At 47.5% G+C, this 23,561-nt stretch overlaps 1 protein-coding gene across 5 annotated transcripts in view; it reads right to left on the bottom strand.

Annotated features, from left to right (window-relative positions):
* The window catches only part of CDK5RAP2 (CDK5 regulatory subunit associated protein 2), a 181,706-nt gene that overhangs the window by 136,207 nt on the left and 21,938 nt on the right, over positions 1–23,561 (bottom strand). For all 5 annotated transcript variants that reach the window (XM_066256376.1, XM_066256378.1, XM_066256380.1 and 2 more), the window contains exons 4-7: positions 18,000–18,110; positions 14,100–14,176; positions 7,722–7,845; positions 4,715–4,869 (exon numbers count right to left, since the gene is read on the bottom strand). In XM_066256376.1, coding sequence (XP_066112473.1) covers positions 4,715–4,869; positions 7,722–7,845; positions 14,100–14,176; positions 18,000–18,110 — 467 coding nt within the window. The remainder of the gene's footprint in view (positions 1–4,714; positions 4,870–7,721; positions 7,846–14,099; positions 14,177–17,999; positions 18,111–23,561) is intronic.

Genomic DNA, 23,561 nt, shown 5'->3' with positions numbered 1-23,561 from the left:
TTAAAAAAAGAACATCTCTGCAAGACTTCTCAGGGCAAAGTTTAAAATATAGTGACTTTCAGGACCCTGGCCAGTTGGCTCAGCGGTAGAGCGTTGGCCTGGCGTGCGGGGGACCTGGGTTTGATTCCCGGCCAGGGCACATAGGAGAAGCACCCATTTGCTTCTCCACCCCCCCTCCCCTCCCCTCCTTCCTCTCTGTCTCTCTCTTCCCCTCCCGCAGCCAAGGCTCCATTGGAGCAAAGATGGCCCGGGCGCTGGGGATGGCTCCTTGGCCTCCGCCCCAGGCGCTGGAGTGGCTCTGGTCACGGCAGAGCGACGCCCTGGAGGGGCAGAGCATCGCCCCCTGGTGGGCTGAGCTTCGCCCCTGGTGGGCGTGCCGGGTGGATCCCGGTCGGGCGCATGCGGGAGTCTGCTGACTGTCTCTCCCCGTTTCCAGCTTCAGAAAAATACAAAAAATACAAAAAAAAAAAAAAAAAATATATATATATATATATATATAATATAGTGACTTTCAGGATCAGGGCCAAGCTCCCGGCAAGGCAGCGGAGGCCCGGGTTTGAGGGCCGAGACCAGAGGCCTTGCTGCCCACTTCGGTGCCAGCTGGCACCAGAGGCCATCGCCCACCCCTCTGCCACGCAGGAGCCAAACTTTCCTCCAGAGGCCAGTGTGCTGTGCCCTTCACAACTGTGCGCCCACCGCCACCTGCTGAGCAGCCATCACCCTCCAGACTTAGGCCTTGTTCCCTTCAGCGAGGCTTTGCCAACTGGCACCCCAAAGCCCCCTCAGGGAGAGCTGAACACACCCTCCTTGAGGCCACCAAGTTACCTCCATCAGCCGTTCCCTGACAACAGCCGAATTATTTAAGCTCTCTAAGCCGGCATCGCCTCGGCTATAAAATGGGGTAACTCGCTTATGTGGAATGGAGAGAAGCTATTTAAAACGCCCCCACACAACTCCAAGCATATGGCAGAACTCACCAAATGACAGTTGCTATAATTATTTTTTTAAAGCATTCAATGATTAGCATTTTGTCAAAGGACCCTAAGAAAAGTGTTTCTAGCTAAGCCTAATAAACAACTCACCATGGAAGAAAGAGGAGAGGCTACCAGGGTGCAGGTGAGGCGAGAGCTAAAAGCCGTTAATGCACCTGCAATGCCCTGATGCATCGTTTGAGCATCTGCGTCCCCCCAAAAGTGACGGCAGGAGGAGGCATCATGAGGGTGGAACTCCCATGAACTGGAGCTGTGCCTTATAACTGTGGTCCCGGAGAGAGTCCTTCCCTTTTCTGCCAGGTGGGGCTACAACAGGGGACCTGAAAGGAGGCCTGAAGGGGGACCCTCACCAGACAGCGCGGGCCCCCTGATCTTGGACCTCCAACGTCCAGAACTGTAAGAAATAAACTTCTAGTCTACGGCCATACCACCCTGAACGCGCCCGATCTCGTCTGATCTCGGAAGCTAAGCAGGGTCGGGCCTGGTTAGTACTTGGATGGGAGAAATAAACTTCTACTATTTATAAGCAGCCTAGTGTGTGGTGTTTTGTTATGACGCCAAATAGACTAACACAACTGGATACAGGGGAACCAACAGCACCAGGACAACGCCCCAGAGAACTGGGAAAGAGGAGTCAGAGTGCCCTCTAGGGGCTCAACTCTGGAATCGTCACATAATCAACTTGGGGAGGTCAAGTCACCAAACTGTCCACTAAAATGAATGTGTCATGTTGGACGTAACTCACACCTCGAGGAAACTGACTTTTTAGCTGCCTTAACGCAAGTCCTAGCTCAGGACAGAGATGAGTGGAGTGGGCTGTGGGGACGCCTGACAGAGCAGCTGTACTCCAGAAAGGCCCTGGCCCCGTCCTCCTACACTTTCCAGGTATCTAAAAGAATCTGGAAATCCAGACTCTTAAAATTAGATTTTCTTAAATATTAGCAATTATAGTAGTTAAACTTATAAAAAAAAAAAAAACAGACAAAACATATCTGTTGGCCAAACTTGACCTGCAGGACTTCTGTCAAATGTCTTAAAGATACAGACTAGCTCTAAGGTCAGATTGAAGGAAATCTGGTAGCTAAAGCACGCACCTTTAAGAAGGATGGGGGCACCCAGAGAGACATCCTAGTGAGGGCCTGCCCAAAGGCGGGTCCATCTGTGCGGCCGACCTGGATCCATCTCACCAGGGCACGACCAAAAACCTTTATTCCAATGATGTGGCTTCCTAGGCAGGCCCGCCTTCAGCGAGGAAACACATTGGTCCTAGTTCAGGAGTATCCCGTGGCCCAGCCCTGAGCGAGCAGAAATCCAGGGTAGCCATCTGGCTGCTGCTTGGTCTCTGGGAGTATGGCCGGGGAACACCTACCCCTGGGACAGATGCATTCACAGGTGCCCATGCCTGCCCAGCTAGACCAACGGGAAACCTCAGGAAGGCGAAGCCTTTAGCAAGGCCTTGACTTGACCACCCACATCCTGACCACCCCATCACCTGGACCAGTAAGTACACAATTGGCATTAACCCTTCCCAGAGTCCCTTTTCCAAAAAGATGAGAATCCAGGTTTCTGCAGCCTATACTAACGGCGCACTTTCCTCTACAATGACCGTGCAATGAGCCCCACGCCCCCGCGTGTGCAGCTCCCTCGGTGGTCATGGCTTCCTCACCGACTCCCAGCACCTCTCCTCTGATAAGCCTTTCCCGCCCCACGTCCAAGCAGAGCTGGTCACTCCCTTACTCTTGTCACAGCACAGAATCCTGAACTCACCTCCGAAACCAATCTTTTCTTTCACATCTGTCCTCTCCCACACTTGGAGCTCCAGAGAAGGAAGACAGGGCTCACCTGAGCATTCCCAGAACCCAACCCAGGCCATGCTCAGTAGCTGCTTAATGAATACATCTTTCTGTCCTGTAATTCTGGCCTTAATCCGTACACTCAAGCACCTCCTGGACTCTCCTCTTGGATGTCCACAACTCCTCCCCCCAACATGTCCCAACTAACAGTTCATCTTCCCAGCGCCTCTCTGCAAACACATGGTTCTCCCTTTCTCCCGTGTACTCAGCTAACCGCGCCACCATCCCACCACTGCCCATCGGGGGAGAGTATCTCTGGAGCCTTTTCCCTCAGCCCCAAATCCAATCAGCCACCAAGACCTTCAAGCCAACATGTGAGTCTACCTCTGAATAGCTCTCTTATCCTTCCCATCCCTAGTTCTGCATCAGCCAGGGACCCAGGCTTCCCACCCAGCCCCGCCGTCAATCCAGCCTCCAGTGGACAGCCAGAGGGATCTCTCCAAGATTCCATCTGAGCCTGCCATTCCCCCAATCCTTCCCACCCCCACCCCCCAACTCTTCAGTGGCTTCACACATGCCGAGGACAACACCCAAACTCTTCAACAAGGCCCACAGGATCGTCCGAGTGTGCCTCTCTTCCCTTCCCCCTCCCTTCCAGAGCACGGCACGCCAGGCTGGGCCGCCCTCCTTCAGTTCCTTCCTTGATCATGCGTGTGCCCTTCTTTTTTTTTTTTTTTTAAATATTTTATTTATTGATTTTTTTTAGAGAGAGAGGAGTGAGAGAGAGAGACAGAGAGAGAGAGAGAAGGGGGAGGAGCAGGAAGCATCAACTCCCATATGTGCCTTGACCAGGCAAGCCCAAGTTTTCGAACCGGCGACCTCAGTGTTCCAGGTCGACGCTTTATCCCACTGCGCCACCACAGGTCAGGCCATGCGTGTGCCCTTCTGTCTCTGGGCTTTCTTCGCATATAAGGTTCCCAACGCCTGGAACACCCTTTCTTCTTCCAACTAATTCCTCCTTATCCTAGTACTTCCTCTAGGTAGCTTTTCCTAATCCTGAATCAGGTTAAGTACCTTAGCTAACACAGCATTTACCCGTTCTAATCTCTACCACGCTGTTCCTGCCCTCCACACCTCCCACCAAGTTAGAACACGAGCTTAAAGACCATTTCTCTGGACCAAATGGCGCACATTTGACACCTGACCCACGGAAGAGCACTTGGTGCGCAGTTTCGGCCCCTTGCACGGTGCTCATCTGGGCCCTCAGCCTGCAGTGCAAGCTACAAGGAAAGCAGGTCACACACCACATTCACTAGATTTACTGTGGGGATGCAGTCACTAACCTTCCCTTCAGGAAGACCCACAAGAGAAATTTCCGACAATGTCAGGTAAAACTACAGTTACTAGCTTGCTTTATCTTGTGAGCAATGTGAATCTTATGTCCGTCCCGAGTGGTTTCCCCTTTCCCCTTTGGAAAGCTACCAGAAAGCTCACAGCCAAAACCGAAGGCTAAATTCAGTGTGAGAGGGACATTCCAGCACAGATCTCTGTCCACCCCTCTACCTGTCCTCCCGGGCCGTTCTCTCAGTGTGGGGAGCAAGTGAGACAGCCAGGGAGAGGGAAGGAAGGGACCAGTTCTGTCCCCGAGCCGCCAGACTCAGGACCATCAGGGCCTCCCGGGGACGAGAGCAGACCTGTCCTTCTCCTCCAGGACCAGTTCTGTCCCCGAGCCACCAGACTCAGGACCATCAGGGCCTCCCAGGGACGAGAGCAGACCTGTCCCTCCAGTTCTGTCCCCGAGCCGCCAGACTCAGGACCATCAGGGCCTCCCGGGGACGAGAGCAGACCTGTCCTTCTCCTCCAGGACCAGTTCTGTCCCCGAGCCGCCAGACTCAGGACCATCAGGGCCTCCCGGGGACGAGAGCAGACCTGTCCTTCTCCTCCAGGACCAGCGGCACGTCCAAGTCACCCTCGTGCAACTTCTTAGTCGTTGCGAGCTTGTTTTCCAAGCTCAGGCGACGCGCCTTCTCCATTTCCGTCCCTGCAACGGCCTTTTCCAGTTCTGCTTGGGCGGCTCTCACATCCTAGAGTTAAATTAAATGCATTTGATGCAATTTTTCAATACAATTGGGAACACTTTGAAAGGAAATTGGATTAAAATATAAATATTTATGACTTTTTCTCTGGCACATTTCCCCTCCCTGAATTGTACTATACATAGGGAGAATCGGTAATAAATACATTCGCCAGCCATCTTTCCTTCTTGTATCCTGAAGAGTAATAGGCATTTCCAATGGAAAAGACTCAACTCTGTAAGAACTGTTCGGGTTTTGAGAAATCAGATCAATATTTACAGCTCAATGAGAACGAGGAGAAATGTGCCTCTCAATACCTAAACATACATAAATTCCAGAGTCCCCACAATCTCCGCACAAATTCATCCCACACTCCACCGCCCCCTCACTGTTTTGTTTTGGGTTTTTGAGGAAGATAATGACTACATAATTCTAAAGTACATTTGCTGTATCTTCAGATTGATTTAGGTGGTGAAAAACTCTGTCCTTCCTGAGCGCTCCCAGAAGCCAACTAGGAAATTGTCTACATCGCGCGGGCAATGTCTGTGTTAGGGAAGAAGACTCGGGCGCTCATGAGAGTGAGCTGGGCGTAGACAGGCGTCTCGGACTTCTCATGCCAACCGCCTCTGATTACATCACAAAGAAAAAAGTCAAATCGAACTGGGTTCAAAACCCAACTCCCACTTATTGCTGTGTGACCCTGGGTAGCCCCTTAACCTCTCTGAGCCCCAGCTTCCCAATCTATAAAACGGGATAACCACCATCTCGTCAGGGGACTATTGTGAGACTCTCAAATGTCTGCTGCCTCATGAGAAACTTAAAAAAATGTGGCTTCCCCCTCGCCACCCTTTTCCTCCAGCGCCTCCCCAACACTGTCTCCCCAAGAGGCTTGTCTGTCAATCTCAGTGATGGCTGGGAAAAAATCACTTTCCTATTTTCAGAGACAACAGACAACAAAAGCTACTATTTAGTGAGAACCTAGTCAACGCCAGGCTTCACAAGACGCTCTGTGTCTGTGATCTGTGATCTCACTCACCCCTCGGGAGGGACGCGGAGAGCGGACTCTGCAGTCAGAACACAGGCTCCGCAGCCAGACTCCCAGTCCTTTGCAGCCTGTGTCCTTAGGCAAGTGACTCAGCTACTCTGTGCCACTGTCATCATGGTTTTCCTTTTGTTGGTAAAGGATGATAGAAGCATTTACCTCCTAGTTTTGCTGAGGGGACTGCCTACGTCAGTGCACGGGAAACCTGAGAGGGGTACCCCACACATTCGTACCACTCCTGTTATTGCCATGACTACTGCACAGCAGGGACTGCCAGCCTCATCCTACAGAGGAAGAGGCAGAGGCTCAGGAGAGGCGACAGAGTTCGTGAGGGACAGAGCAGAGATTCAACCCAGTACTGTCAGTTACGCAGGCACCCCCAAACACTGCGGAGCACCTACTGGGAAAAAGAAGGTGAATGAACAAGACCAGGTTAAGTCTCTTAAAAGCCTCACAACCACCTTAACTACAATTCAGCAACTAGCTCACAGGTCCTTCTTCTGGTTCCAGAAACTGGTCTACACTTCCGACCAAGACCAGTTTCTCACCCTCTGAGCCCACTTCCTCGCCTCCCTGATCGCCCTGCTACCTACACGCCCCGTGAAGCTGATACAGGGCTGAAGTGATCACAGTGGCTGGAAAAGACCACTGTAAGTGCACTGTAAGAGTACAAATGGAGCCACCCTGGAGCCACAATGCTTCTTGGTGCTATTTCTCCTCATATCTGCTTAAAAGAATCAGGGCTGCAGGCAGAGAGTGAGATGAAACAACAGATGTCAAAGACTAAGATATAGCAATTAGTTTGCTTAATACTAGCGTTAAGTAGAGGAACCCTGTTTAACACCTAGGAGGCAGGACTTTCTAACCAAGGAACAGCCTGATGCCCATCAGTCACAGAGAATCGGGAGGAGGAGATGCACACAGCGCCTCCCAGCAAGGCACGCATTCAACACCGGTGGGCATGGCATGCAGGCTGGACACTGGGGGTGGGGCTGCTCGGACACAGCTGGCTTACAAGGCAGAAAATCTGGTTTTAGGCTTAGCTCGTGTCATGTCGGGTGAGTCACTTCCCCTTTCTGGGCCAGTGAGACAAAGGCACTACGCTAGCCGACAAGCAGAGTGGGATCAGCAGTCACACATTTAAATGCAGGATTGAACTTAGATCGGTTAGTATTCCTCTCCATACGTCAGTGCCCTCAGCTACCGGAATGAGACAGTAATGGTGGCCGCAGGGCGTGAGGGTACAGACCCTCCATGGCACGCGCCTAGAAGGGGCTGGCGCCGGAGGTGCTCAGCAAGGACGGCTCCCGTGTCTGCGGAAACCCTGCCCGCTGGGCGACAGGCACACAGCCCGCTCCGTCATGAACCCACTGTAAGAAGCACTTCTCAGCCCTGGCCGGTTGGCTCAGCGGTAGAGCGTCAGCCTAGCGTGCGGAGGACCTGGGTTCGATTCCCGGCCAGGGCACACAGGAGAAGCGCCCATTTGCTTCTCCACCCCTCCGCCGCACTTTCCTCTCTGTCTCTCCCTTCCCCTCCCGCAGCCAAGGCTCCATTGGAGCAAAGATGGCCCGGGCGCTGGGGATGGCTCTGTGGCCTCTGCCTCAGGCGCTAGAGTGGCTCTGGCCGCAACATGGCGACGCCCAGGATGGGCAGAGCATCGCCCCCTGGTGGGCAGAGCATCGCCCCTGGTGGGCGTGCCGGGTGGATCCCAGTCGGGCGCATGCGGGAGTCTGTCTGACTGTCTCTCCCTGTTTCCAGCTTCAAAAAAAGGAAAAAAAAAAAAAAAAAGAAGCACTTCTCCCCGGGCTTTCAGACTTACCTCTTCCAGAAGGAAAATCCTTTTGGTTAGGAGGTCTTCCACCTGCTGCACCTTCTTCTGAGCGTCCTCCTTCACTCGCCGAACTTCAGAGCTGCGCCCTTCAGCGAGGCTCTCAACCGCTTTGCTGCAAAAGGGGGCGAGTAAGGGCGACGTCAGGTGGTGAGTTCAGCCACCCCCAGAAGCAAGCAGTACACCCAGCACTGGTGCTGAGCCTCTTTCTTGTTCTAATTAATATCTGTGACTCAAAAACATTGATCACATAATATGTAAACATATCATATCAACACGTTGTACACTTTAATCTTGCACAATGTTATATGTCAACTGTGTGGATAAAAGTACATATTATTTAAAAACAAAGTCAGAATCCTCTATAATCTCATCACACAGGACAGCTAACAATTTAGCATACAGCCTTTCAGGCATTTTCTACAGAAACAATCATACAGCATATATCTGTGATGTGATTTTACTGCTTAACACACTATACACATTCTTTTGTGTCAATAAATACAAATTTATCTTATCATTTTAAAAGCTAAATATTAATTTGCTGTATGAAATGTACTACAATACGTTAAGTCAACCCCCTATTTTTAAACATTCAGATTGCTTCTGACTTTACACATTTGCCCAGTGATTGTTACAAAGCTCTGAGAACAGGGGCCAGTGTTCAACAAATGTCCGTGTTACCGTTTATTGTTACAAGCAATGCTAGGATGAAAGCATCCTTGTATATACACTATCTAGTGATTTCCTTAGGGTCAGATCCTAGAAAGGGAATCACTGGGTCAGAGTGTAAGTACTCTTTTAAGCCTTTTTTGACAGCTGTTGCTAAGTTTCCCACCAGCAAACTTCCAACAAGGTGGATCTCCACTAGTGGTAGGAAAGGTGGCAAGCTCGTTTGAAAAACCAAGGCACAAAGGAACAGTATGCAACAAAGTAAGTCTGAGGGATTAAGGGTGTGCAGGCTTCCGCTTCTGCCAGCTGGAGGGGAGCATTGTAAACCCAGCACAAGAACCTGTGTGAGCACACGCTGCCCCTCTGGGTGCGAGGGGAGGGGGCCACGTGAGCTGCCCACACTCGGTGCAGAGTTCGGTCACTGGGGCCGCCTGGCGAGCAGCAGTGGGGACAGGGACGGCACACCAAGATCAGCACGAGGACCGCCACCACTGGTGCCTTTCATTCTGGTTCTCCCCAAAAGAAAAACAGTGCCAGATATGAATTGGTGAGATGTACTCAGAGCAGTTCTCATCGGATTTCTAAAATGATTGCAGTTTTCCAGAAGGCAGGATAATACCGAGGAAATGGCTCCACCTAAAGCTGGTTTCTCAGAAAAACTGCAACAGCACTAATCTATTCACCGCCAGCCGCCCAAGCCCTACTTTAGGGGCATCTAGATTTTTCCAACCCAGAGCCATGTGATCAGACACCACATGTATAGGCCATGTGAGTGTCTAAGAACAATGGTAAGTCGGGAGGGCCATACTTGCTGTCCAAGTCTCAAACACGACTTCCTTTCACTACTGAGCCTTCAGAAGGCCCCAGTGTCATGATATCATTTTAATGGAATTCAATGTGAACAACTGGAAAGAAAGAACACAGGCTCTGAAGTGGAATAGATCTGCTTCAAATCTTTATTCTATTATGTCCTCAGTGCGACTCTGGGTAAATTACCTCTTACACCTCAGTTTCCTCATTTGAAAAATGAGGTGGTGACCTCTCAGAATGAGTGCGCTAACACATGTGGTGACCACAGCGCAGCGTGCCTTCCTCTCTGATCTAAGTGCTACATGACAGCCCACTGTCACTGAGGTTACGCAGGCTGGCCCCTGCTGTGCTGGCCTGAGCGGCCTCCTGCTACTCTCTGCTGGTGTCTGAGCCAAGAACAGACCCTCCGCCGGCCAGAACTGAGGCCACCACGACACTTCCTGATTAATGCCGTGAACCGCCCTGAGCCCACTCCCTCGGCTCATGCCATGACCAGTCCTGTCTGGAGCCACAGTGATTCATGATCGTTTCTGTGACTTCTCAACAGGGCATTCTACACAGCTGCAAGAATTCTGACTAAAGCTTTTCCTTCCTGAGCCTAGCAGGCAGAATTTTTCTAGTACTGAATTTCCTCGAACCCCCCAAAATGTTTTAGCCCTTGGGCTTTCTTTGTAGAGCCTCCTCTAGAAAACGGCCCCCATGCCCTGGCCGTGTAGCTCAATCGGTAGGAACGTCGTCTCTATGAGCCAAGGTTGTGGGTTTGATCCCTAGTCAGAGCACATACAAGAAGCAACCAATAAATGAATGAATAAGTAGGACAACAAATCAACGTTTCTCTCTCTCTCTAAAATCAATAAACATTAAAAAAAAGAGAAAATGGCTCGCTCTACTACCCCATCCCCTTCCTCCACCCCACCAAGCGAGTGCCGACACACAGCTGCCTCCTATCCCTCGCCCAGATCAATCCTTTGTGCTTTACAGCTGACATCACATGCATTGTCAAGAGGCCGACTACAATTTTTAAGAAGTATTGGCATTATTCAGTTTGTTTGCATTTTAGTTATACCAATAAAATATACTCCCAATAATAAATGTCCCAACTTTTCATTTATCATCTTTGTATTTTACAGTTACTGTAGCAATAAAATTTACACTCAGCAGTATGGTGCAATTTTCCTCTACTAATGGAATTATGATTTTTGTTTGTGTTTTAAAGCTACAGAGATAAAATTTACCCCTGACAACATGTCTACTTTTGTGTTTAATGTCCCCTTATGGTAAGTGATAAATAGAACAATGGAAAGTCGGCAAACACATATGTTTACTTCACAGCAAGGCAGAGTGAGCTCCAGGGCCAGACCAGCCCAGCCCTGTGACCCACTTGGGCACGTCCCCCACTCCCCCAAGCCTCAGTTTCCTCCTCGCTCAAACAGGAACAGCGGTTGCCTCGCCTAACTGCTGCAGAATCAAATGCAATAAAGCAGGTCAAGTACCAGGCACACGCAGCTCAGGAGGATGTCAGTAAGCTTTAGTCCCCTCCCTTCCCCTTTCTTTCCTGATAGATTTTGGGCCAACAGACGAGACAGCAAGAATGAAGGAGAGGGAAGGCTGAGAGAAATCTGTCTACTGCAGCTTTCCACCCAATACAAAAAGAACCTTCTATAAACACCACCCTCGCTACTCTATTAACCATCACCATTTCCTCTTGATTCTTTCCATTCTAATTATAGGTCTTTAGGGAAAAGCAGAAGCTTTTCCCATATCTCCTGCCCACCCAAAAGAAAAACAACCATAAAACTCAAAAAGGGAGTTGAGGGCATTAATTTTTCCATCAACAAGTATGTACCACACACACATGCTGCCAGGTGGCAGGCACACTCAGCAGTCTGCGGCAGACAGTGTGGGTGTCCTATGGCAGGTGACCTGCAGAAAGGCCCCATGAAGCAGGAACAGCTGGGAAGCCAAGGCTCAGAGGCCACAGTCCTACCTGTTGGCAGAACCAACCCCGAACCCTTGCCCTTTCCACCAGCCCCACACTCCACTAAGTTTCTGGCTTAGATGTAGAGTCAGGTTGAAGAATGAGAAACGCACAGGAAAATAAAACAAAGAACATGAAACCTCATGCTGGAACAGCGGTCACAAACTTTAGCTCTGACTCCAGCTCTGACCTTTCTGGATGAGTGGTTTTAGTCACAGTCCTTCCTGTCCCCAAACCTAAATTCCCTCCTTTCTCAGAGGAGGTTTTCCTCGAGATCTGATGAACTCTCAGGACAATGATAAAATGCAAATAAATGTGAGTGTTTTATAAACTGAAAAGTGCTACCCACACAGGGGACTGTCGGAACTTGCCAGAGAAGTGTGTGAAGAGACAGACGTGGGCTAGGTCAGCCACGTGGGACTCAACAGGCACCTTTACGCAGGTGGACAACAGGAAGGGCACTTGGGCCTAGGGGGCTGGGAGGAGAGGGTCTGCCAGGGCAGAGTCCGGGCAGCAGGGACAGACACGGGGTAGTATCTGCGAGCGGCGTTTGGAGGAAGAAGTTGGTAGAGAGAAAGCGGGAGCAGCTAGGTCACCATGAAACGTTCTTAAACAGAGCTCACGGTCTTGACCCCTAACCTATCCTTGACAGCTCCCTTCCCATCCATCACCAAGTCCTGTTGATTCTGCTTCCTAAGTGTCTTTCCACTCTGCCATCCATCTCTGTCACTAACCTGTCACCTACACTACCGGATGGTCACCTCATGGTCCCCGTTTCCACTCCAGCCCCTAGGCCAAGCCCCCGAGGCTTCTCCTATCACCTCAGACCGGCATGTTCCCTTTCCCGAACACTGTTCACCACCTTTCACCTGGTCAAGTCCTGCTTGCCTCCCCGAGGCCCCTTCCAGCTAGAGACCTATATTTATACACCTCTTCCCACTGCCATGAACTCTCACAGCGCCCTTCACTTTTCTCACAGCCCTTCCCCCAGTGTGTACTGCTGTATCCGTTACTGAAGTATGCTACCCATCGCGCCACCAGGCAGCAAGCCCCATGCATACAGTCTGCTTGGATCACCACTGCCTCAGGAGCTGAGTCCAGAGCAGCACAGAACAGCCGCTTAAATACTTTCTAAACAAGCTGAAATAAGATCAGACCAAAGGCTTGAACACTAGTCTGAGCAGTGTGGACAGTCCACACACACGAGCACGTGCAGAAGCCCAGAGCACGCGGCTGGGTCTGGCCCTGAGGAGTGCGTGCAGCCTTGGTGAGGCCGGGTTGCCACGTGTGCGTGCTCGACGAAAATACATACTGAGCCCTGCAGCAGGCAGGGTGCTGAATATGAAACAAACCAAATTCTGCTACTGACTTCCAGGCTGCGCAAAGTAGATTTGACTCCCGGCCTAGAGAATGATAAATTATGTACTTCTAAAAAAAGAAAGAAACTACAACTACAATGAAAACAGAAACTTGTTAATCTGGCTTATTCATTCATTCACTCTCTCACTCACTCGCTCACTCAGAAGATGCCATGCATGCAAAGCCAAGCCAGGGCCTGGGAACCTCTAGTCCACTCAAAGCTAACAGCAGTCTAACTTCCAGCTGCTGGCCCTGTGGCAATAAAAGGATTAGATGGCCCGGCCCAGGGCAGTGCAGCTGCGCCCTAAACTTCAGAGTCCACGCTCCCGGCCCCACATCCAGCAGGAACCAGCTGCTTGTCATTTGCCATGACAAATGAAACATTTTCACACACACTTCCGGCCAGACCCCTGGTGGGCCAGCCCTGGGGAACTCCTCTTCCCCTCTCTCCAATGAGACTCGGCACACCTCGGGATCCTCACTGCACCCAAACTATCACTGCGCCTCCATTACACTCTCCTTATAGGACGAGTTGTCACCAGCCTCTGATGAGCTCCTTAAGTCCGGAAATATCTCTTTTCAAAAATCCTCTGTGTGCGGCATAAGTAATTATGTAATAAATGTTTATGAATGAATGAATAAAAGAATGAATAACTAACCAACTGAGCCACAGGTTAGTCTCTGAACTGTTTGTTGCTCAATAAATAATTAATTAAAATAATACCTTTCAAATGTTCTGTAAGCAAAACATAGAAAAACGAGGTTCTCTGGCTGAGGCCCCACCCTCGCCTACCACTGGAGTCCCTCAGGACCCCTCTAAGCCCCTAGGCCAGTGGTCGGCAAACTCATTAGTCAGCAGAGCCAAATATCAACAGTACAACGATTGAAATTTCTTTTGAGAGCCAAATTTTTTAAACATAAACTATATAGGTAGGTACATTCCTTATCGAGGTAGCGCCTGCACGTGGTATTTTGTGGAAGAGCCACACTCAAGGGGTCAAAGAGCTGCATGTGGTTCTCGAGCCGCGGTTTGCCGACCAAGGCCCTAGGGCTTTTACAGCAATAAATGAGCTAAGGACATACTTAAAATCTGGTGCATCTCACATACATATAGCTGAAGAAAGGGAGCAGACACAAAGGGTGCATGCACAGCACGTGACTCCATCTCTATAGAGTTCCAAAACAGGCAGAACTAAACGGCGGTGACGCTACAGGCGTCTTCGCGGGAGAAGACAAAGTTCCGGGAATACAAAGGAAACTTCCTCGGGGCAGTGACGTCCTGGCTCCTGATCAGGATAGTCGCCCACCAGATGTGTCCGATTAGTGAAAATCCATCCTGCTGCACACATAAGATCTGCTCATTTTCCTATAAACTTTAAAAGTTTGTTTAAAAATAAATAACAACGAAACCTCCTTGGGGTCCTTCCCCGCAGAGCTGGGGGAAGAAGTGGCTTAGAAAGCACAAGGTTCTAGTTTCCTGACCTACTCAGCCGCCACCATCAGAGCCCACAGGCGACCCACACGCTTGTGACAGGAAGACAGGTACTCACGAGGCTTTGATGAGCAGCTGTTCTCGCTCTTGGAGCTCACGCTTCAGACTTTCTACTTCCACCTTGAGCTCAATGTTCTTTCAGACGAGATAAGGAAAGAAAAGAAACAGTGTAAAAATACAGGCTGTGCAAATGTCTACTGTGGGGAAACCACATTCAGCGTGGACTGACTGCCATCCTGGTAATAGCGTCAGATTCAAACCCTCATTAGCCTCGAGGCACAAGGAAAAGGGAATTACTAAACTCTGGTGGTCTCAAAAGAAAGCCCCAGATTTCTCAAGACTTGGAACAATTATGTAAATTTTCCTAGCTTCTAACAGCCAGAGCATTCAAACATCGAGGCATAAATGTCATACAAGAGAGGCCGATTTAAAAATTGTTTACCTTCCACAAGCAAATTTACAAGCAATTCTGCAGTTTGCGTTTACCGTTCCAAGGCAATTACTTCTGGTTGTTTACCATCATGCATGCGCTGGCTGTAGCAGTGAAAACCTTTTACAGCTTAAAGAAAATTAAACATGTGGATGGATAGATGGGAGGTCTCGTCATTGTCTCTCATTTCAGCGTAAGACTTCAGGGTACTCACTTACAAAAGAGCTGCAACCGCACAGGGCAAGTGGTCTATAAAGGACATCACAAAGTTCTCCAACCAACTTTCCTCCTCTTAATTGGCTAGATTCTAGCCGCTAGAAGAAAGCGAGTCACATGGCCTTGGGCTCATAATTCTCATGAGAACCTAAAGGCAGTCACTGGCAAGCGGGTGGGAATGTGAGACAGTGGCGCAGTGGCTGGCTTCTCAAACCAGTCCACAAATGTATCCCAGACAGAAGAGCAGATGAATTCATACAGGAGAAAAAGGGGTCTGGGTACACCATCTGTAGAGAACTACAGTAAATCCAGGTTTTCTTGAAAACTTGCTCCCGGTTAATTTTAATAATTCATGCCAATTCTACATTTCACTCCATAATACATGTGTATCATTTTAAATACAAATAACATTTCCAGTAAAATTTAAAATCTCGGAGGATATGCCTGCCTCCTTTTAGCCAAGCAAACAGCCCAGGGGGGTCACCCTGTTGAGAAGTCAGCCAGAAAGAAAATGTCATGGGCTTGGAGCAGAAGGACATGGGTTCAAGTCCTGCCTCCACTCTTCAGCAAGAGGAAACTGTAGAAAGTCAGTAGCTGCTCATTTATTCATTTCTTCACGTCACAGACACTCAGCAATCCTGTGAGGGGCCGAGCACTGGGCTAGCACCGAGGCCACAGGCAAACAAGGCTGACTCAGGCCCTGCCTTCATGCTGACCTCAACGGAAAACTGGAAGTGTGAGCCCACCACTGCCCTCAGAAGCACAAGCCCAGGCGGCGAGAAAGCCAGGTTTCTCTTTTTGGATCTCCCAACTGGAAAATGGAAAACAGAGGCCGCCTGACACAGGGTCTCAAGACTAAATGAGCTAACGAACAAGAAGCGCCTGAAGACAAGGCTCAGAATATGTTAGTCTCGTCAGTGTCAAACAACAGGAAGTAAAGACGTCATCTATGAGGCAGAACATTTTCTAGAAGAAAGTGATCTTTGCATAAAGGACACTGAGTGACAAAGCACAATGTCCGCAACTGCGGAAACAGCCTTTAAATTGAGGTTCCCTGCCAGCTCTCAGCAGGGCCGAGAGCTGGCTCAGAGCTGACAGCATGGACTCTGAACGCTCTGCCTTCTGACAGACCAGCCAACACACCAGCCAAGCAGGTGTAAAACAACAGAGAGCTAACGTGCCTACCAGACTATTTTCAAAGCCCAATACCTCAAGTTTTCAACTCATACACATAGTGATCATAATCTCTAAACCAAACATCAAAACACCTTATACCTGACCAGGCGGTGGCACAGTGGATGGAGTGTCGGACTGGGATGCAGAGGACCCAGATTCGAAACCCTGAGGTCGCCAGCTTGAGAGCAGGCTCACCAGCTTGAGCGCGGGGTCATAGACATGACCCTATGGTAGCTGCCTTGAGCCCAAAGGTCGCTGGCTTGGAGCCCAAGGTTGCTGGCTTGAGCAAGGGGTCACTCGGTCTGCTGTAACCCCCCAGTCAAGGCACATATGAGAAAGCAATCAATGAACAGCTAAGGAAACTCAGCAAAGAACTGATGCTTCTCATCACTCTCCCTCCTCGCTTGTCTGTCCCTATCTGTCCCTCTCTCTGTCTCTGTCACAAAAAAAAGGAAAGAAAAAAGACACCTTATTAGAATAAAATGGAATATCATTATAAAAAGAATAAAGAAACTCTTAAGCCACTATGAAGAAAAGATAGCCACAATATTAAGGAAAAATGCAAGGTACAAAACAGAACATGCTTGCTTGTGTGTGTATATATACACATATAACATACACACACATGCTTGCTTATATATAAATAAAATTTCTCTGCCTGGGGAGCTAATATTGGTCAGACCGAGGGGATGACAGGACAGGGTGAAAGAGTCTTTTCTGTATATCTCTTTTTTGCTTTTTGAATTTTGAATCATGTATACCTATATAAAAACTTAAATTGAAATGGGAGTGCAATAAAATCAGGTCATCAGATACTGGAAAAGCGTCGCTGAAAGTGTGGTCCAATGAGGTAGGCAGACCTGGTGCCAAACCCACCCCACACAGCAGCTAGGACTTCACGCGCGCTACTGGTCTTCCCTGAACTTCCTCTCCTCTCCTGTGAGTGAGGACACTTTCCACTGCAACGGCTGTCTTGAGAAGTAAAATGAAGTGACAATGTACAAAGGGCCAGGACAGCGCCGGACAGAGACAAAGTAATTAACACAATTTGGCTTCCTATCACCCTAAAAGTTCTGAGACAGCTGATAGCCACACTTACATATAAAATGTTTTAGGCTCTTGGTTTTTCCTTAAAAATTTGATTGCATCACCACTTCCTTCCAGAAAAGGGGACATCCTCATTGTCTTTCCACCCCCAAAATGAAGGGGAAAATTGTGTCCTGAGGGACAAAGGAGCTTTTCAAGTCTTGAAAAGCATCAGCAGTACAGTACACGCCCTGTTCGAGTAAGTCCACTTCAGTTCATCCTCTGAAACTCAAGCGGAGTTCTTTCTCCTCCTGCAAAAGTTTCCACTGGTGCAAACTTCAGAAGAAAACAAATGGAATAATCCCCAGGCCAAAGGCTAATCTACCGGAGAAAGCCAAGAAATCTGCGCTGAAATAGTTTGTACTCATGTCTTCAAGAAAGCCAATTTCTTATTTTCAACTTTCAGAACCAAGGTTTGTTTTCAGGCAGAGGGCCTCCAGGCCAAGACTTGCGACGGGCACAGACATTTTTTCCTGACAGTTACAGCACGTGTACGAAGCACACGAAAGAATCACGTCCCAGAAAGACTGGCAGTCCTTCCCCGGCTGCCCTGGAAGCCTCAGTGAGGGTGGGAACCATCCAGCAATGACAGCACACATGGGCTTTCCATCTGTCAACTCATTCTAATCCACACTAATCACCCTGCGACAGAGGGATTATCACTTACCTCTGGGGCAAGCCCGGAGAGCTGAAGTGACTTGCCCACAGTTACACAAATTAGTTGGTAACAATAAGATTCAATTCCAAAGACATTCTACCACTTCACTGTCTTTGTCTAAATTGTAAATAATTTTAAAAAGGCAATTGAGATATAGTCAATTAGAAGTTTGGTTTTAAGAAGAGAAAAAGATTCCCTTAAAATTAATCTTGTATCTCTTTGCTAAATATTAAGGTCATCCTATTATCTGTATGCTCCCAATAATCAATTCTAATTAATTGAACGCAGCTCTATCTATTCATGCTAACTCTGAGGCAAATGTTAATCAAATTTCTGCTTGGAGGACTACAAGAAAAGACAGCAGGGATGGCAGTGAGAAGTGGGACACTCACAGTTTTATAGATGTGTTCGGTGGGGCCATCAAATTCCTGTTGCATTCTTTCCTCAAGGAAATAGATTCGAAGCTTTAGGTTAAAGTTTTCTCTCTTCAATTCAGTGATTTGCTGGAAAATAAGCACAGATGGGTTATCAAAGTAAGGTCTAGCAGGGGTCTCAAACTCAACTCAGCATGTGGGCCGCAGAGCAAGATCACAGCTGTTCGGCGGCCCGCAGGCCACGAGTTTGAGACCCCTGGTCTAAGGGATGTTACCTACAATAATTCTCATTATTATTATTGTAGCTTCTAAGGCTATACAAATGGATTCAAATGGCAAATACTAAAGAAAGCTTACCTATGCTACAATTACAACCCAAAATTGAGTGGTTCCTACTAACCAAATTTTAGACCATCTGACCATGAGAATAAATAATAACCAAGTGAAGAAAGAATTCAAGACTCTACACTGACAATAAGTTAATAAGTAAAGAGCCTGACCAAGCAGTAGCGCAGTGGATAGAGCATTGGACTAGGACACAGAGGACTCAGGTTCAAAACCCCAAGGTCGCTGGCTTGAGCATGGGCACATCAACTTGAGCGCGGGGTTGCTGGCTTGAGCTTGGGATCATTGACATGACCCCATGGTAGCGGGCCAAGGTCGCTGGCTTGAGCAAGGGATCACTTGCCCTGCCGTAGCTCCCCCACCCCCCGGATTAAGGCACATATGAGAAAGCAATCAATGAACAACCAAGGAGCTGCAACGAAGAACTGATGCTTCTCATCTCTCTCCCTTCCTGTCTGTCTATCCCCATCTCTCCCTCTCTCTGTCTCTCTCTGTCTCTGTCAAAAAAAAGTTGACAACTAATGAAAGAAAGGAAAATTAGAGAGGAATCTCCTCTTTACAAAAGAAATCCAGTTAATTTATATACAAGAATAACAGGAACAGAAAATCCCCACTACACAACCACTGTGATAATAACTGACTCAGGTAAGACTTCAATGCTAAAAGCATTAGACGAAAGATCAACGGACAACATAATATGCACACATCAGGATATCACCCCACAGATGGCTTATCAATTACAAAAGGAAAACGTACATTTAAAATTCAGAAACCTAGCAGACACCACATTCACATCAAAAGCATATACAGGCCCTGGCCGGTTGGCTCAGTGGTAAAGCGTCGGCCTGGCATGCGGGAGTCTTGGGTTCAATCCCCAGCCGGGGCACACAGGAGAAGCGCCCATCTGTTTCTCCACCCCTCCCTCTCTCCTTCCTCTCTGTCTCTCTCTTCCCCTCCCCCAGCCAACGCTCCATTGGAGCAAAGATGGCCCGGGCGCTGAGGATGGCTCTGTGGCCTCTGCCTCAGGCACCAGAATGGCTCTGATTGTGGCAGAGCGACGCCCCAGATGGGCAGAGCATTGCCCCCTGGTGGGTGTGCCGGGTGGATCCCGGTCGGGCGCATGCGGGAGTCTGTCTGACTGCCTCCCCGTTTCCAACTTCAGAAAAATACACACACAAAAAAAAAGCATATACAGTTGTCCCTCACTGTCCACAGGAGGTGGGTTCCAGGAATGCCCACGTATACCAAAACTAGTGGATGTAATATTTGAATATAATCTATATTTTTTAAAATATTTTCAATCAAAATATACTCATAGTTGCTTGAATGCAGATACAAAACCACAAATACGAAGAGCTGACTGTATGTAATATCACCCCAGTGAGACAAACTTGACATCTCATGCCTCCTGAAATAAATCACTGATAGTAAACAATTTCACTTAAAATACTTCTGCCCACAACCTTCAACCTGAATCTAATCAAAAGTCGTCAGACACATCTACATTGAAGGACATTCTGCAAACCATAGGCCCAGACTTTTCAAAAATTTTAATGACAATCTTAAGTCAAAAATGGTTGGGGAACTCGTCTAAATAAACGAAAGTACTAGACACATGACAACTAACTACAATGACATCATACAGTGAATTTTGAATTTAAAAAACCAAAGCTATGAGGAGATCGCTGGGGAAGTCTGATTAACAACTTTATATGAGTAGTATTATGATTTTGTAGGAGGATGCCCTGAGTAAGAGCTACATGCTTAAGTACTTAGAGTGACATCAAGATGTCTGTATCTAACTTTCTAAAGTGGGAAGGAAGGATTCCACAAAAAAACTATTAGAACTAATAAATTCAGTAAAGTTGCAAGATACAAAATTATTATTCAGAAATCTGTTTGTTTCTTTTTTTTTTTTTTTTTTGTATTTTTCTGAAGCTGGAAACGGGGAGAGACAGTCAGACAGACTCCCACATGCGCCCGACCGGGATCCACCCGGCACGCCCACCAGGGGCGAGGCTCTGCCCACCAGGGGGCGATGCTCTGCCCCTTCAGGGGGTCGCTCTGCCGCTATCAGAGACACTCCAGCGCCTGGGGCAGAGGCCAAGGAGCCATCCCCAGCACCTGGGCCATCTTTGCTCCAATGGAGCCTTGGCTGCAGGAGGGGAAGAGAGAGACAGAGAGGAAGGAGGGGCGGGTGGAGAAGCAAATGGGCGCTTCTCCTATGTGCCCCGGCCGGGAATCGAACCCGGGTCCCCTGCACGCCAGGCCGACACTCTACCGCTGAGCCAACCAGCCAGGGCCAAATCTGTTTGTTTCTATACACAAATAATGAACTATCAGAAAGAGAAATTAAGGAAACAACCCATTTACAATTGCATCGAAAAGAATAAAATACCTAGGGATTAATTTAACCAAGAAGGTAAAAGACTTGTACTCTGAAAACTGCTAAGACACTGATGAAAGAAACGGAATAAGACACAAATACATGGAAGGTTATACCATGCTCATGGATTGGAAGGATTAATATCACTAAAATGTCCACACTACCCAAAGTAATCAAGAGATTCAATGCTATTCCTATCAAAATACCAATGGCATTTTTCACAAAACTGGAACAAAGAATTCTAAAATTTGTATCCACCACAAAAGATCCTGAATAGTTAATAGCAATCTTGATAAGTAAAACGAAGTTAGAAGTATCACGCACCCTAATTTCAAACTATACTATAAAGCTATAGTAATCAAAACAGTATGGTACCAGCACAAAAACAGATACATAGATTAATGCAACAAAATAGAGAGCCCAGGAAAAACAAAACAAAACATGCTTATATGGTCTTTTAATCTAGGACAAAGGAGCCAAGGTAAAGTTATACAACTTTTAGAAGACTACATAGGGGAAAATCTGTGGAACTAGGGCTCAGCAGAGTTCTTCTCTCTATATAACACTAAAAGCATCACACATAAAAAAAAGTTTAATTATTAAATTGGGCTTCATCAAAATTTAAAACTTTTGCTCTCAAAAACAGTGTTAAGAGAATAACTACACGCTAGGAGGAGTATTTGCAAATTGCATTCCAGCACAGAAATAACTCTTATTCACCCTAAAGAAATGAAAGCCTCTATTCACACAAAAAGCTTACGTGAATATTTACTGCAGCTTCATTAACAATCACCAACGTACAGAAAGAACCCAAATATCCTGCAAAAGGTGAAAGAATAAGCAGTGTCCACCTGTGTGATGGAATAATCCTCATGACTGTGATACACACAACAGGGATATACCTCAGCGACATCACACCGAGGAGAAAAGCCTGCCTCAAAAGATTACAAACTGTGTGATTCTATTTATGTGAGATCTGAAAAAAGCAAAATTATAGGGACAAAGGACAGAGTGTAGCTGCCAGAGGTTTACAGTAAAGAGAGCGTGTGACCACAAAGAGACAACACATGGGAATAGTCCAGCATCATGGACTGGTCTGTATTCTGGTTGTGATGATGGTCACATGAACCCATAACAGTACGCATATATTAAAAAAATCATAACCACATACATATAAATATAACTCTTGATTATGACAGAGGTTACAAGTCAGTATCCATTTGCCAAAATTCACCCAACACTGAAAATTAGCGATTTTATTTTATCTAAATTGTATCTCAACAAAGTTGAATTTAAAATAACTAAAATGAACTATAGCAAAATATTAATAGCTGTACTTGAATATTAATACATCCCTACATATATACACTTACTGGGGTTTTTTTCAGCATTTAAAAAAATCATTGGTAATAGCATATGATACTCTTTTTAATAAACATATCTTTATGGCTGGATAGAAGAAAATGATAAGCATTCTCTACGTTTCCACACTGTCTGCCCTTGGCCCTCTTGTTAACAATTCTGTGGCTAGCAAGAACAGCACAAGGAACAAGTGGTAGGTTCATTAAAGCCTCCTTTTGAATGGTTTAAGGAAACAGCACATAAAACATTCATTCAAACAAAAAGTCTACCCTGCCAGCTGCATCCTATAAAGAGAAACCCTATTCTGTTATTCAGCTACCAATAAAATATTTATAGAGCTCGTTTAGAATGCCCACATTGTACACACTGCTAAAAATCCTAAAAACACTTGAAAGAATATTTGTCCTGTTTATAGGTAAAGACATTTTCTTATAAAAGAAAGATAGATAAACCTTCAGAGGGCCACTGCCAATGACAGACAGGGCCAAATGAAATACATGCACTATCTTTTCCACAAAGATGCCAGTCGGGTTCTCTGCTTAATACCACTTCCCTCGTAAGGTTTTCTCCGACAACCCCCACCAGGCTGGGGCGGGAGCCCTTCTAAACGTTTCCATACACCCTCCGCTTTCTCCACCCTAGCGGTTACCACACACACTGCACCAGCTGGCCATCTGCCTTTCTACCCAAACCATCTCTAACACATCAGGAACCTATCTTCCTGTGCTTTCTAGTCTAAAACATGAGAGACTAAATACCCAAGGCCGGATGGGTGGACAAACACATGTAAGAACTTCTTGATGGCAGTGCTGTGATGGAGGAGGCGTCAGAGGCAGACAGATCCGGTCCCCGGCGCTCGGCTGGGTTTCCCTCCACCACTCCTAGACTGCAGCCCCTGCCACGGCCACCAGGCACTGTGTGGCCTGGCTCCCGCTGCCTCTCCAGTCCATTCATGTGCATCCTCTCCGCTGCTCACAATGTTCTCGCCTCGCCAGCCTCCTTTCTGGTCCTCAGACAAGCCCACCCCCGTCCGTCTACACAGCTCCTCCTGCAGCACTTGCCAGGTGGCTCAGTCTCCTCCTTTCCATCGCAGCTCAATGGTCCCCATCTCTACCAGCCCCTCCAGTCACTCTAGCACATTACTCTTATTTTCTCACTAGAACTTTCCACCATCTGTGTTCACTTTATTTATTGACACATTTATTATTTACTCTGTTTATTATATGAATACAATCCACTTCTGGAGGGCCCAGACCTTCTCTGTTCATGGCCCTGGAGTTTTAGCACAGTGCCCAGAACACAGTAGACAATCAGTGTTTGTTAAGTGAATGAATTAATAAATAAATACAATCCAGACTACCTTACTAACTGTATGACTTTAGTCAAGTTCATTTTCCCGTATCCCTCAGTTCCTTTATCTAGAAAAATAGGATTATAATAATGCCTATTTCAGAGAGTTATTATAAGGGTTAAAAGAAATTAATTTG

Source organism: Saccopteryx bilineata, chromosome 2 (assembly GCF_036850765.1).
Source record: "Saccopteryx bilineata isolate mSacBil1 chromosome 2, mSacBil1_pri_phased_curated, whole genome shotgun sequence".
Lineage (NCBI taxonomy): Eukaryota > Metazoa > Chordata > Mammalia > Chiroptera > Emballonuridae > Saccopteryx > Saccopteryx bilineata.
The sequence above is the reverse complement of the archived record's forward strand: the minus strand, read 5'-3'. Positions and strand labels throughout refer to the sequence as shown.